Genomic DNA, 12,385 nt, shown 5'->3' with positions numbered 1-12,385 from the left:
GAGCCAGTTTCGGGTCAGATTTTCCTCCAATGTTTAAAATTTTAAGGCTGTGGCACACAGGCTGTGCCCTCTGCCCTCGCTGTTGGCACTTTCATTACCCTCATATATATACACTCAACTCTTTTTCTAAAACTGGAGCTCTGTATTTCATTCTCCCGGGAAGCGCTATAAGACACTGTTTCAACAGTATGCCCCTCACGTTGTACTCAGTAACAAACCAGACCTACAAAATTACATAGATAATATGAGCAGATCCGGAAGTCGGCTTAACCTCAGAAGATATATTGCAAGAACGCCCCTATCCGGGAAATGGTATAAATTGAAGATACAAAACAAGGAAAAGAACGCTCCCACTCTATGCCCACCCGCCTTTCCCTCCGAATCCAGAGCTGTCCTCGATCTTCTTGCCTTGACCGCGCGATGGCTTCGACTGGGCGGCTTCGTGTTTGCGTAGTTCTTCGGGGACCCGTGAGATGGGTGACTTGATGAGCATTTGCTTGAGATCATACCTGGATTTCGCGTTAGTATAATGCTCGCAACCAAGTGAGGTACAAAGACGGAATAGAAAGTTACGTACATAACATCAGAATCCTCGCCACCCAAGAACGTAATGGCAACACCACTCTTGCCTGCACGACCTGTACGACCGATACGGTGGGTATAGCTTTCAATAGAAGTGGCCATATTGAAGTTGACGACAAGGGAGACGTCTGGCACGTCAATACCTCGACCAGCAAGATCAGTGGCAACCAGGACATCTGTAGCACCGCTGCGAACGGAAGCGAGGGCAGCTTCACGCTGTTCTTGGGTCTTGGAACCGTGCAATGTAACAGAGGAAAAGCCCATGTGTTTGATTTCACGAGCAATGGCATCGCAGTTGCGCTTAATGTTGACAAAGACGATGATTGGAGGTCGGAAATCGCCTGAGGAGAGGATCTCAGCCAATCTCTTCTTCCGCTTATCTTCGCCAGGAATCATCTCGACACGTTGCTCCACAGTATCGACGGCTTCGCCAACACCACCAATGGTGATGATGGCAGGGCGGCGCAGGTACTTTCGTGCAATGCGCTCGACAGCAGCAGGCATCGTAGCCGTGTACATCATTGTTTGGCGATAACGGTCACGACCACCGAGATGTTGGCTCATAGCACGTGGGTTCTCGGCCTCCTCGGTATCCGGTTTCTCATTTGTGACAGGGAGAGCATCGAGAATCTTATTAACAGGCTCTTCGAAACCCAAGTCGATCATTCGGTCAGCTTCGTCCATAATAACGTAGCAGCATTGACTGAGAACCAGCATGCGGCGTTCGATACAGTCAACAAGACGACCAGGAGTGGCGATGATGATTTCCGCACCATCGCGCAGACTGTATGCTTGTTCCTCGAGCGAATGACCACCAACGATACTCACGACATTGAAACCGAGGGGCTGAGTGAACTTTTTGGCTTCAATCTCAATCTGTTGCGCCAATTCACGCGTGGGCGCGAGAACAATTGCATATGGGCCATCATTCTTGCGCCATTCAAACTCATCTAGACGAGGAAGCTCCGAGATATAGACTAAGAGAGGAAGTAAGAATGCCGCTGTTTTACCGGAACCTGTGACAGCAACACCGATAAGATCACGCGATTGTAGAGCAATCGGAATAGAAGCACGTTGAATAGGCGTCGGCTCTTTGTATCCAACACGGTCGATCAGCTCCAATAGGCGCTTCGGCAACTGGCTCTCATCCCATGATCGCATCGGGTTGGGAACGCTGCCACCCTTTGTACTGATATTGAAATCTTCCTTGAAGATACGCCAGTCTCGTTCGCGCATATGATCCAGGCGCTTCTCGCTCCAGTGCTTGTCGAGTTGGTTGCGCGTACTCTCCTCTCGGCGGCGGCGCTCCATATCCAAGATCTCCTGGGCACGTAGGCCACCCGATTCCTGATCACGAGTTTCCAAAGCTTGTGCATATTTGCGAGCCATGTTGTCTGCAACATCCTCCCCGAAACCTGCGAGCCGGCCACGACCAAAGAAATTCGCCTCATGTCTGTGCTGGTATAGCGGGTTGTAGTCTCCACTGGTGTCCTCTTCAGTATTCCATTCGAAGTTGAACTTTCTGTCCGTGGTACGCTTGCGCTTTTTCTTTGCGGAAAAGTTCGAAGTCTGATCCGCACCCATATATCGTTGCTTGACTAGTTGCGCCTGCGCAGCAACTTCTTCCTCTTCGGTAAGACGTTTCTCGCCCTTATTTTTTGGTTTCGGAGGAGGGTCCATATCATTGTTTCGAGATCGCATAGAGGCAGGTCCCGTTGGAACATCCCCACGCATTGCCCGTGGCCCCGTAGGGACTCTAGCCTTTGTGCCCCTGCGATCGTTGCTTGGTTCTTCAGGCCGTGAAACCGGAGGGTTTGATAAATCGAACTTGCGATCAGCAGCACCGTTGGCGAATGCCTTGGCTTGTCGTTCAGCCTCAACGTCTTTAGCTCGTTTTTCTAGGGCAAGTTTCTCACGCTGAGCTTTAGATAGAAATTTTGGCTGTATGATAAGAAAAAAAAGTCAGTCCGTCAATGCATCCCATATAAGTCCGGCACTAATGCCAATGAAAGGGAATCGTACCTTTGCGGCAGCTGCATCAGCTTCTTTCTTCTTTCGAATGAGGTCCTCTACACTCAATGGAGTTGCAGCTGGTTTCTTCACTCCCCATCCCGACTTCTTTTTCTTCGGCTCTTCGGGCGGTGCCGGTAGCGCATCTTCTGGAGGTGGTGGAGGTGCTCCAGCATCTGGCGGCGGCGGCGGAGCGGCGGCGGCGTCCTCTGGAGGTGGAGGGGGCGGAGTCGGTGGGCGCTCGATAGGATCCGGGGGAGGTCCCGGAGGCGCTTCATTCGAGCCGTTGGTCACTACGCCATCCATCGCGACTCAAAAGTGAGAGAAAAGGTTTGACTGGAGACAGGGAACAACCTGCGAGGTGACCGCATCTCGAATTTCTACGGCGGGCGGAAAGGAGCAGCCGCGCGATCACGTGATTTATTCTACGGATTCCAAGAGCGAGGTGTGAAGACATCAAAGTGCTAGAATCAGTTTCATTGGGAACGAAAACGTAAAATAGAGTACAGCGGATCTCGGCAAGATCCCCATCTTGTTCCAATAACAAACGGGTCCCGATATGGGAAGAGGAGCATGCCGAAGAACTGGGTTAGGGTAAATTTGACCCACTCGGCGAATCAAATCGCTAACAAACCTGCAGGGACGAAAAGAATGTCTGGCGAAGGCGAGAAAAAACAGACATGATGCTACACGGAAAGATAGTAACCCACCCTGAAAGATAAGGTATTAAGCACCCAGCAAAGGAAGGAGACAGCAGGGGGGTAAAACCTGCTGAAACGAACATGTTCATAAGCAGACGTGAAGGGGGAATTGTAGTCGCTGGGCAGTTGAGAGCCATGGTCTCAACGGCAGAGAATCTAAGAAGCCGGGCCACCATTGACAGGACTCTGTTGGTAGTAAGCGTACGCCTGCGCCTGCGCCGCAGCGCCAGGGTCAGGGATAGTTTGCAACACAGGGGCGACGACAGGCGTTGCATCGGCCGGGGTTGGGGGAACCGCAACAGTGCCTCCAGTGCGGGCAGCAGCGACGGAGGCAGGTCCATGAATCTCGCGGTCCAAAATCATGTACTCCTTGGCAGTGTCCTTAATCCCCCGTTCGAGAAGATAGGCCATGTAGATTTGAACTAGCTCCTTGACGATTTCAGAAACGAGGGTGCTCTTAGAGCGGATATCGGAGATAACTTGCTTGATGCGATCGTACTGGGTCGACTCAGTAGAGGAACTGGTGGGTTGTTCAATCTCAAACATGAGATAGCTGGCCCAGAAAGGCTGGCTGTCGAGATAATACTGCTGGTTCTCCTGGAAGACCTTGCGAGCATCATCCGGAGACCCTTTGATCTTCCATAGAAGTCGAGCCCACTCGGCGACGAGAGCAGCCTTCGTGCCCATTTCGCACTCAGGTGAGTCCAGTTGAGTCTTATAGACTTCAATGGCTGCCTCGAGACCGCCGTTCCGTCGGCATAGGTTCGCCAAAGAGATGATAGTCTGGACATGATTGGGGAGGTTGATGAGAATGGCGCTATGAATATCCTTGGCCACATCAGTACGACCCGACATCTCTTCAAAGTAGGCATAGTGTAGGCGGATTGTGGGATTCGCGATAGGAACGTAGAGATAGCTGGCCCGCTGGTAGATAATTCGAACCTCCTCCTCTTTGCCTGCTTGAGCAGCCATCCATCGGGCATAACGGAGCCAGAACTCATCATAGTGGGCGCAAGTTACGAGGCATCGCTCATAAAGGAACTGAATGCGATTAAATGAACCCTCTGTCTCTTCAAAGTCAAGATACTTGTTCCAATTTCCCAGCTGACTTTCATCGAGTTCAGTGACATGGAAGTAAGGCCGCTTGATTTCAGACTCATATGTCCAACGCTTTGTAGTCTCCGTTTGAGTCTGAGAGAAGACCTCCAAATGATAACTGTCAATACGCAATCGGAGATCACGCTCGATCTCAGCCTCGGCTTTCGCCCCTGGAGGAACATGTCCCGAAGCAGCTTCGAGCTCAGAGCGGAACTGAGACATGGTTTCCGCCGGAGCGAGCTCGGCTAGAGGGCGAGCCTGTGCCAGTTGGCGATAACGTTCAAAATACCGTGCATACTGGTGCATCGGAATGTGAATGATGCGACCAAGGAGAGCAAAAATTTTGTCCTGGGCCTCCACACGCTCCTCGAACTCAATGTATTTATCCCAGAAAGGGTGTGCAAGAAAGTCAAGGCCAACGCTGTTTGCGCCGCGTTCGAAAAGGCTACGTGGATGACAGGTCAGCAAATGCCTCAACAAGGAATGGTTGCAAGGATTGGAAAATTGAGGGAGAGGAAGAAACGATGTGGCAAACATAAGTGGTTCACTCTGTCACGGCATTCCGAACCCAAAAATCAACGAAACTGAGAGCAAGCTGTGGGGAAAGTAGCCAAGGCTTCGTGTGCAGGGTCATGAGGGGGGCTTTCGAGAACGAGACTGATCTTTTGTGCTGTCCGGGCAGATAGAAAGGTCTTTTGTCAAATGAAGAAGGAAAGCAGCCTGGATGAGCCATGGGTGAGAAGTAAACTCCATTTGAGTCCCAGTGGTAAGGCGACGGTCTCTCACCCATCATTAATGGAATTGCTAGACCGGCACATATCCATGTTTCAAACACAATCGGCACCATAATAGGCTGCACGAGCTGCATCGGTAACGGTTACGGGGAAGGGGAAGGAAAACCAGCTTCATCCAACTTACTCTCTAATGATATCCGCATCGTGGGAGGTCTCGGCCTTGAAGGAGCAGTAGTTGGTCCAAAGATCGACAGATGGTGAGATACTTGCAATACCTCTTTCGTAGACCTATATCACGAATGGTTAGAGGCTGCGAAGAAAAGGGTCATGTGCGTGGAAGGTGATGAAGGGAAGCTAGCTATGAGGAATGGGGCATGTCGTACCATTTCTGCGGCTTCGGTGCCGGTAATAGAGAATTCTAGATCGGCATATTTCTTCCAATATCCGAAAAGCAGAGGGAATTTGGCAAGGAAGCGATCATAAACGTTGCGAACGGTGGTGATGGCTTGGGGATTCGAGTTGCGATTGATGCCGCCCTCAAGAGCCTCGGCGCCGCGCACAAGCTTCTCCCAAGTCTCAAAGTTGTCTGGGTCCTCGACCTGTCCGAGAAGTCAGTAAAGACCAGCCATCCAGAAAGTGAAAAGGTGCGCGCTCGCTTGAGACATACCAGCTCGAGCTCAAGCTTCCTCAACTCCGCATTCTCCTCTTCTGAGCCTCCGAAGTGGTAGTCCGCCATAGTGGCAGGTGTTCTGGGGTAGCGCGCAATAAAGTGATGATATTCAGAGCGTATAACGAATGGTAGCGATTAGAAAATAAGATCACTGCGTTGGTAACAATAGGAGGTGTGAAGGGATTCCGGGGCTGAAACCAGCGAAAACTGGAGCCGCAGGAAAAGACGAGATCGGAAGTCTTATCGCCTGAGGCAACAAGGCGATCAGGCAAATATACCCATTCAGGTTTAGCGTGTTTGGCGGCTTCTGGCTTCAACTTTTATCGGCTGGCCGGTCCAAACATCGTGAACATCAAGCGCCCTCAATTCCCAACTAGAAGACACATACGATGTCTTCCTTAACGCCGAACGTAGGCGCGCTTCCGGCCCGCCTGCGTAATTTCTTTGCTCGCTATCCACCCCAAGTTTACTCTGCGCTTGTCTCTCCTCGCCCAACTCCCCAAGAAGGTGAAGCTGCCTCCGAAGAGCCTCTTCCTTCGCCCTACACCCCCGACCGTGATGCGAAGGGTAATGGCCGAGCAAATCCGGATGCATTCTCTCCCTCGCGTGCTCTTCTGCACAACGACCCCAAGAATCAGAACCCTTTCTTGCCACGGAAGATCTTCAGCACTGGAAAATGGATGGGCCCACGATACGGGCTCAGACAGCAGGCGGACCTGGTGAAGCTCGCTATCAAGTACAACGTGGAGCCGCTTCTACCTCCAGGACCCAAGTCCACTGAATATAAGGCTGCTAAGCTGGCTGAGCGTGGTCTACGGATCAAGGGAACCGGTATTGGCCAGAAGGTCAAGGGTCACAAGTGGGAGCGGACGATGGAGGCGAGACTCGAAGACCGTCGCAAGGCCATGGTGGAGATGCCGGAGATGATCCGGTTGTGGAAACAGGTGAGTGTCCTTGGAACCCAGCATGCTGCCGGTGATAATGCGAGTGGAACTAACTCTGCTGCAGAGAGGTCACGGTCGTGGCTGGAGGCAATGGCCGAAGCGGTAAACGAGACTGCGTCGTGGCACATGTCTTGTCTTTCTTTCGCTCGGGACCGGATGGCCCATTATTGCCGTTTCTTCAATGCCAACATTCAGGTTGGCTTCGTTACCACTGGGAGCCACCCCCTCGGCAAAAGCATCTGTATGAATCATTGCAGGGGGTTGGGATGGGCGTTATCTGATATTTGCGCTATTTTATCAACATTTTTGTACTATATAAACCGGGGATCTAAAGACCCAACAATATCTGAGAGCTGGAGACCATGCTGGCTCGTCTGTGTGCATAGAACCATCATTGAGGAAATCTAAACGTGATCGTATTCCAATATCACTCGTTCTTGTTAGCTCACATGGCTCGCGGACAGCAAGGGTTCTGGTGGGGGACAGGCAGACACAATCAAATTGTCTACCCGCCCCAGCATGACAATAGACCGATAGTGCTGAAATAGAAGCCCAGTGTCTGCAGGAGGCCGTGTCCAAGGGCATGGACCTGGTGCCCAAGGCTGCAGCAGATCCTTCTCATCTCTATTTTCTCAACGATCAAACCTTGATGGGATCTCCCTAGATCCTTGTAAAATTATTGGTCATGTTCCTTTTTGTGACAATCTCCGTGGGGATGAAGCCGGCTTAGAGAGAAGGGACCGCTCTAGAACCATCATCGACCTTTTTAGCTGCCTTCGTGCGCTGTCGTTGCTAAACGACTGTGGCTTCCAGCCTCTATCTCTAGTCTTGAGCATTGAAGTATTTTTAGGCGGTTCCATCCAACCTCTCACCCAGAAGCGTAAGCTGACATGGCTCAAGAACCACGCCAGCGCCGGGGCTGGTCCCTGAACTTAGTTAGTCAATAGTCGATCTGCAGTTCGCCAGCTGAGGTTGGCCAGCGCAGCGACCTACAAATCAATGAATGGGGTGTGATATAAGGTGATATTGGAGGCTAGGTTGCGGCCACTTGGTCATCGATGGAACAGTAGGCATGGTGGTTGGCGGGCTAAAGTCAGTCGTGCATTAGAAGGGACCCCCATCCAGTCTGCCGATGTATATTGCCCGGTCTTGGCTCTGCTAGCGATTACGCGAGCCATGATCAACTCCATGGGCCCGTCAGCCCCTTGAAAGTATGGAATCGTGGATGCATGGACATGCCTTGTCGAGAGACGTGCGTACAAGCAGCCCGCGTGGGCGAAGCCGCCACCATCCGCCGCGGTCAGATCCATATCACATGACTCCATACAAACGGATATTGCCACTGCGCGCGGGGGAGTTGGGGGTTTCGCCCGCCTCGTCCAGTGTTTCCCCTCTCGCCGACCGTGGATTCTATAAGAACGATGGAACATCCGGCTCAGAATCATCACCATATTTGTTACTAAGGCTTGTCCCTGCAACTTCGATCAGCGGGGCAAACGGGCGCATCTTCCACCCCGAGCCGTTGACATCCCTGTCGGTAACCTCCGATGGATTATAGTTATCCGCCTTATCTGCTGTACGTCCCCTCCCCTTTTAATGTCTGCTAGATCGTAACGAAGTTGCACAAGTATGCAACCTATTTCTGGACGCCTTTTTCTCCCAGTTCTTGTGCCCGATTTAGGGATCTTTACCTGGCTAATATACTGGTCGTTCCCAGACTCGAGTCTTCCTAGTGCTGAAACAATATACATACATATATATCAGTTGCTCGATATCTTGTCCGGTTTTTTGGTTGGCATTTACTCAAGGCCCATTTCATTTGACTTTGGTCACTGTGATCCTTCAAGGAATCGGCATTGTACATCTGTGTCTCCGTCTTTAACTTGTGGTATTGCCAAATTTGAATCATGACGTCCCCCGTTAACGGTGAACGCCCTTGGGCCGAATATGGGCGGGGCTACTCTGACGATGTGGATAAGATTCGAGAGCAAGAGTATCCTCTGTTAAACGGTACGGGTGAATCCCAAACCCATCACACCCAGGACTTTGCTAACTATAGCCTTGATGGCATCCCTAGAAACAACCTATGTTGATCATGCCGGCACAACGCCGTATGCCAAATCTATGATCGAGGCCTTTTCTCGCCATATGACCTCTAATTTATTTGGTAACCCCCATTCGATGTCTTTATCTTCGCAGTTGTCGACCCAGCGAACAGACGATATCCGACTCCGGGTCCTTCGATTCTTCAATGCGGATCCCACAGAATTTGATCTTGTGTTCGTGGCGAATGCCACCGCAGCTATTAAACTTGTGGCTGATTCGTTCCGAGACTCCGATTATCGAGGTTTCTGGTATGGCTATCACATCGATGCCCATACCAGTTTGGTGGGAGTGCGTGAGCTGGCCGATATGGGCCACCAGTGCTTCCAGAGCGATGCCGAGGTGGAGTCGTGGATCCCTGAATTGGCAAGCACTCCAACGAAAGCGCCGAGGTTGTTTGCTTTTCCGGCTCAATCTAATATGAATGGCCGCCGCTTACCTCTTCGGTGGTGCGAGAAAATTCGGTCAGCCGCGGAGACTTGCAGTGGGAATGTGTATACATTGCTCGATGCAGCTTCATTCGTATCGACGGCTCCTCTTGACTTGGGCCCATCCGGATGTGCCCCGGACTTCACAGCGCTGAGCTTTTACAAGATATTTGGATTTCCAGATTTAGGAGCCTTGATAGTTCGAAAAAGTGCAGCTCGTGTGTTTGAAAGACGCAAGTTCTTCGGCGGAGGCACGGTTGACATGGTCATTGCCGCCGGTGCACAATGGCATGCAAAGAAGGAGACTTCGATTCACGAGCGTCTCGAGGATGGCACTCTTCCATTCCACAGCATTATTGCATTGGATGCGGCTCTCGATACGCATGAACGCCTATATGGCTCAATGGCAAACATCTCTTCTCATACTGGGTTTCTAGCCAAGCGACTCTACGATAGGCTTTCTGTATTAACACATTGGAACCAAACAAATGTTTGCCAGATTTATCAAAACAACTCCGTATACGGATGTCCCCTCACTCAAGGTCCTATCATCGCCTTCAATCTTCGGAACAGCAAGGGGGAATGGATACCGAAAACCGAGGTCGAAAAATTGGCTACTGTTCAAAATCTTCAATTAAGAAGTGGATCAGTCTGTAACCCTGGAGGAACCGCGCACTCCCTTGGATGGACAGGGGCCGATCTACGCCGCCATTATTCGACAGGATTGCGCTGTGGTGATGCTCATGATATTCTGAGCGGGCGACCAACGGGTATTCTTCGTGTCAGTCTTGGAGCAATGACGAACATGAAAGACATCGACTCCGTTGTTGATTTTATTGAGGAATTCTACGTGGAGAAAATTCCTCCCATCGTTGCATTGAACCCCCCGCTTGAAGAACATGATATTGTTGGTCGCCACTTTTACATCGAAAGTCTTTCTGTATTTCCTATCAAGAGTTGCGGTGCCTTCAAAATTCCCGAGGGAAAACGATGGGAAGTCAAAAGAGAAGGCCTGGCGTGGGATAGGGAATGGTGCCTGATCCACCAAGGGACAGGCACAGCCCTAAATCAAAAAAGATATCCCCGAATGGCTTTAATTCGCCCTGCTATTGACCTCGATCGCGGCGTCCTGCGCATAACCTGCGGTGTCCTGACCGAGCAAGTGAGCCTTGAAATCTCGCTTGGCTGGGAAGATATGAGCCTGGTCTCAACCTCATTGTGCCCCAGCTCAAAAAGAACATCTACTGTATGTGGAGATCAAATTTCTCTTCACGCCTATGCTTCACCCGTGGTCTCAGCCTTCTTTTCCGACTTTCTTGGTGTTCCATGCACGCTAGCAAGGTTCCCAACCCAGACTACAAATCGGTACTCCAGACCTCCTCGTATCTCCAACAGATGGAAAAGCAAGTTCCGCAAGTTTATTATGCCGGGCTCTTTCCCACCCGACCTCCCACCTCCGGTCCGAGAATCGGGACAGAACCCCTTGCTCCTATCTAATGAAATGCCTATTTTGGTCGTCTCGCGTTCTTCCGTCAATCGATTGAACGAGACCATAAAAGCGAGCACCAAATATGGCGCGGGTAGCAAGGCCGTTGCGGCAGATGTCTTCCGTGGCAATATTGTCGTGGCAGAGCGTCTGGCTCAACTCGGAGATTCAGAGCAGCCCTATGCTGAAGATCATTGGGCGGAAATTCGGATCGGGCCGGATCAGCTTCGCATTGACATGCTGGATGCATGCCAACGCTGTCAAATGGTCTGTATTGATCAATTTACTGGCTTACGACGTGACGAGCCGTTCTCCACCCTCGCAAAAACGAGGAACATAAAAGGAAAGGTCTCATTTGGCAGGTATTCTGCCCTCTCCTCGGAAGAGACGGAAGGACTTGACTCAACACCAGACCGCCGGACGGTCATGGTGGGAGATGTGGTTATGCCTTCATATGATGATGCATGAGTGATGAAGATAACTAGTTACCATTCTGGGTGATTTCTGTCATTTCCGTGAGAAATTTAGGACTAGGGCTGATGGAAATTTTAAAACAAGATGAAGTGTATTCCGTTTTTATCATTCATTTAGATTGTATAATGCACGATACAGTGACAGCAAACTTTCTTACCAGAACTACAGGCCCAGACCCTCTATTATAAAGTATTGTGCTGGTCAAGAATTTCGCCAATTTCATTCAACAATACTACACTAATATTATCTGTGAACACTATTTTATATCTACTAGGGGTATACCACCCTTGGCTCTCTATAATTGCTGCCTGCCGATTTGGTATGGTCTCGGATAGATGCTTTAAACGCAGAACGCCCGATGCTTTACACGCTTGCTGTGGTGTTTCCACTAGAGTAGTTTTCATGTCGTCGGTAATCGATATATCTATTACATCAGGTCACATATCATGAATCTACTCTAGTAGTATCCAGAGAGTTTAATTTCACTTAGATCTTACCAGTAGGGAGGTCAGACCATCTGCATACACGCATGTCTATTAGCGTATTTTCTATTAGGCGTTTCTAGTAGGCATTAGGAGTCGTGAAGTGGGTCGGACCACGGGTTTACTAGAAACACATATGGTGCCATTGTATAACAATTCATCTAGGCCGCCCGAGGCATTTTGCTACTGAGTTCGGCATCTCAAATAGAGAACGTGTTTTTATAGTGAACTAATTTATTTATTTTAGATATTCTTCGAGAGATAAAGATTGTAAATGAGAAATAAGCGTATGACCTTGGGAATTATACTCATACGTATGCCTTGTGCCAAACTTGAGATTCCAAGCATACATACGTGCTAGTTCTCTAACCGAGCTTAGTGCCGGAGAATATGTTTCTTCAGGCACTAGGTACCTGGAAGCCAAGAGACTAAGACAGACTAATACCACCGGGAAGCCAGGGGCATACTTCGGTTTCAACACGTGCGAGATTCTTATCTTGAGATTTTTGAAGTAGTTTCAACTCAGTGCGGAGTCCATCGGGATAGAGTAAATTGATCATACATTTGCAAAATTTCTGTGAAGCTTTCTGTGACCACAACAATGAGCTTTCCAATCAAATTGTCTGGAATAGTGCACGTTCCGTAGTGTTCCCATCACCTAATGAAATGCATG

General features: G+C 50.1%; 4 protein-coding genes across 4 annotated transcripts; 2 read left to right on the top strand and 2 right to left on the bottom strand.

Moving 5' to 3' along the window:
* Window positions 1–355: 355 nt before the first annotated feature.
* Window positions 356–2,898, bottom strand: prp28 (mRNA splicing protein PRP28; the record flags this gene model as incomplete). The annotated part of the gene is made up of 3 exons (XM_057081947.1): window positions 356–509; window positions 578–2,523; window positions 2,605–2,898. The coding sequence occupies 3 exons, from the start codon at window positions 2,896–2,898 to the stop codon at window positions 356–358; spliced, it is 2,394 nt and encodes a 797-aa protein (XP_056928987.1).
* Window positions 2,899–3,449: 551 nt separating this feature from the next.
* N7462_010232 (putative mRNA splicing protein (Prp39)) lies at window positions 3,450–5,861 on the bottom strand (the record flags this gene model as incomplete). Its single annotated transcript, XM_057081946.1, has 4 exons — window positions 3,450–4,836; window positions 5,310–5,413; window positions 5,509–5,724; window positions 5,793–5,861. 4 exons carry the CDS (start codon window positions 5,859–5,861, stop codon window positions 3,450–3,452), a joined length of 1,776 nt encoding a protein of 591 aa, XP_056928986.1.
* A 323-nt stretch (window positions 5,862–6,184) lies between these two features.
* On the top strand, window positions 6,185–6,845 carry N7462_010231 (mitochondrial 54S ribosomal protein mL59; the record flags this gene model as incomplete). Its single annotated transcript, XM_057081945.1, has 2 exons — window positions 6,185–6,739; window positions 6,804–6,845. The coding sequence occupies 2 exons, from the start codon at window positions 6,185–6,187 to the stop codon at window positions 6,843–6,845; spliced, it is 597 nt and encodes a 198-aa protein (XP_056928985.1).
* A 1,801-nt stretch (window positions 6,846–8,646) lies between these two features.
* hxB (putative molybdenum cofactor sulfurase protein (HxB)) lies at window positions 8,647–11,224 on the top strand (the record flags this gene model as incomplete). The annotated part of the gene is made up of 2 exons (XM_057081944.1): window positions 8,647–8,749; window positions 8,799–11,224. The coding sequence occupies 2 exons, from the start codon at window positions 8,647–8,649 to the stop codon at window positions 11,222–11,224; spliced, it is 2,529 nt and encodes an 842-aa protein (XP_056928984.1).
* Between the last annotated feature and the right edge of the window lie 1,161 nt (window positions 11,225–12,385).

This window comes from Penicillium macrosclerotiorum, assembly GCF_028827735.1.
Source record: "Penicillium macrosclerotiorum strain IBT 26536 chromosome Unknown utg000010l_segment0_segment0, whole genome shotgun sequence".
Classification (NCBI taxonomy): Eukaryota; Fungi; Ascomycota; class Eurotiomycetes; order Eurotiales; family Aspergillaceae; genus Penicillium; species Penicillium macrosclerotiorum.
Note: the sequence above shows the minus strand (reverse complement) of the source record. Positions and strands in the feature narration are given on the sequence as shown.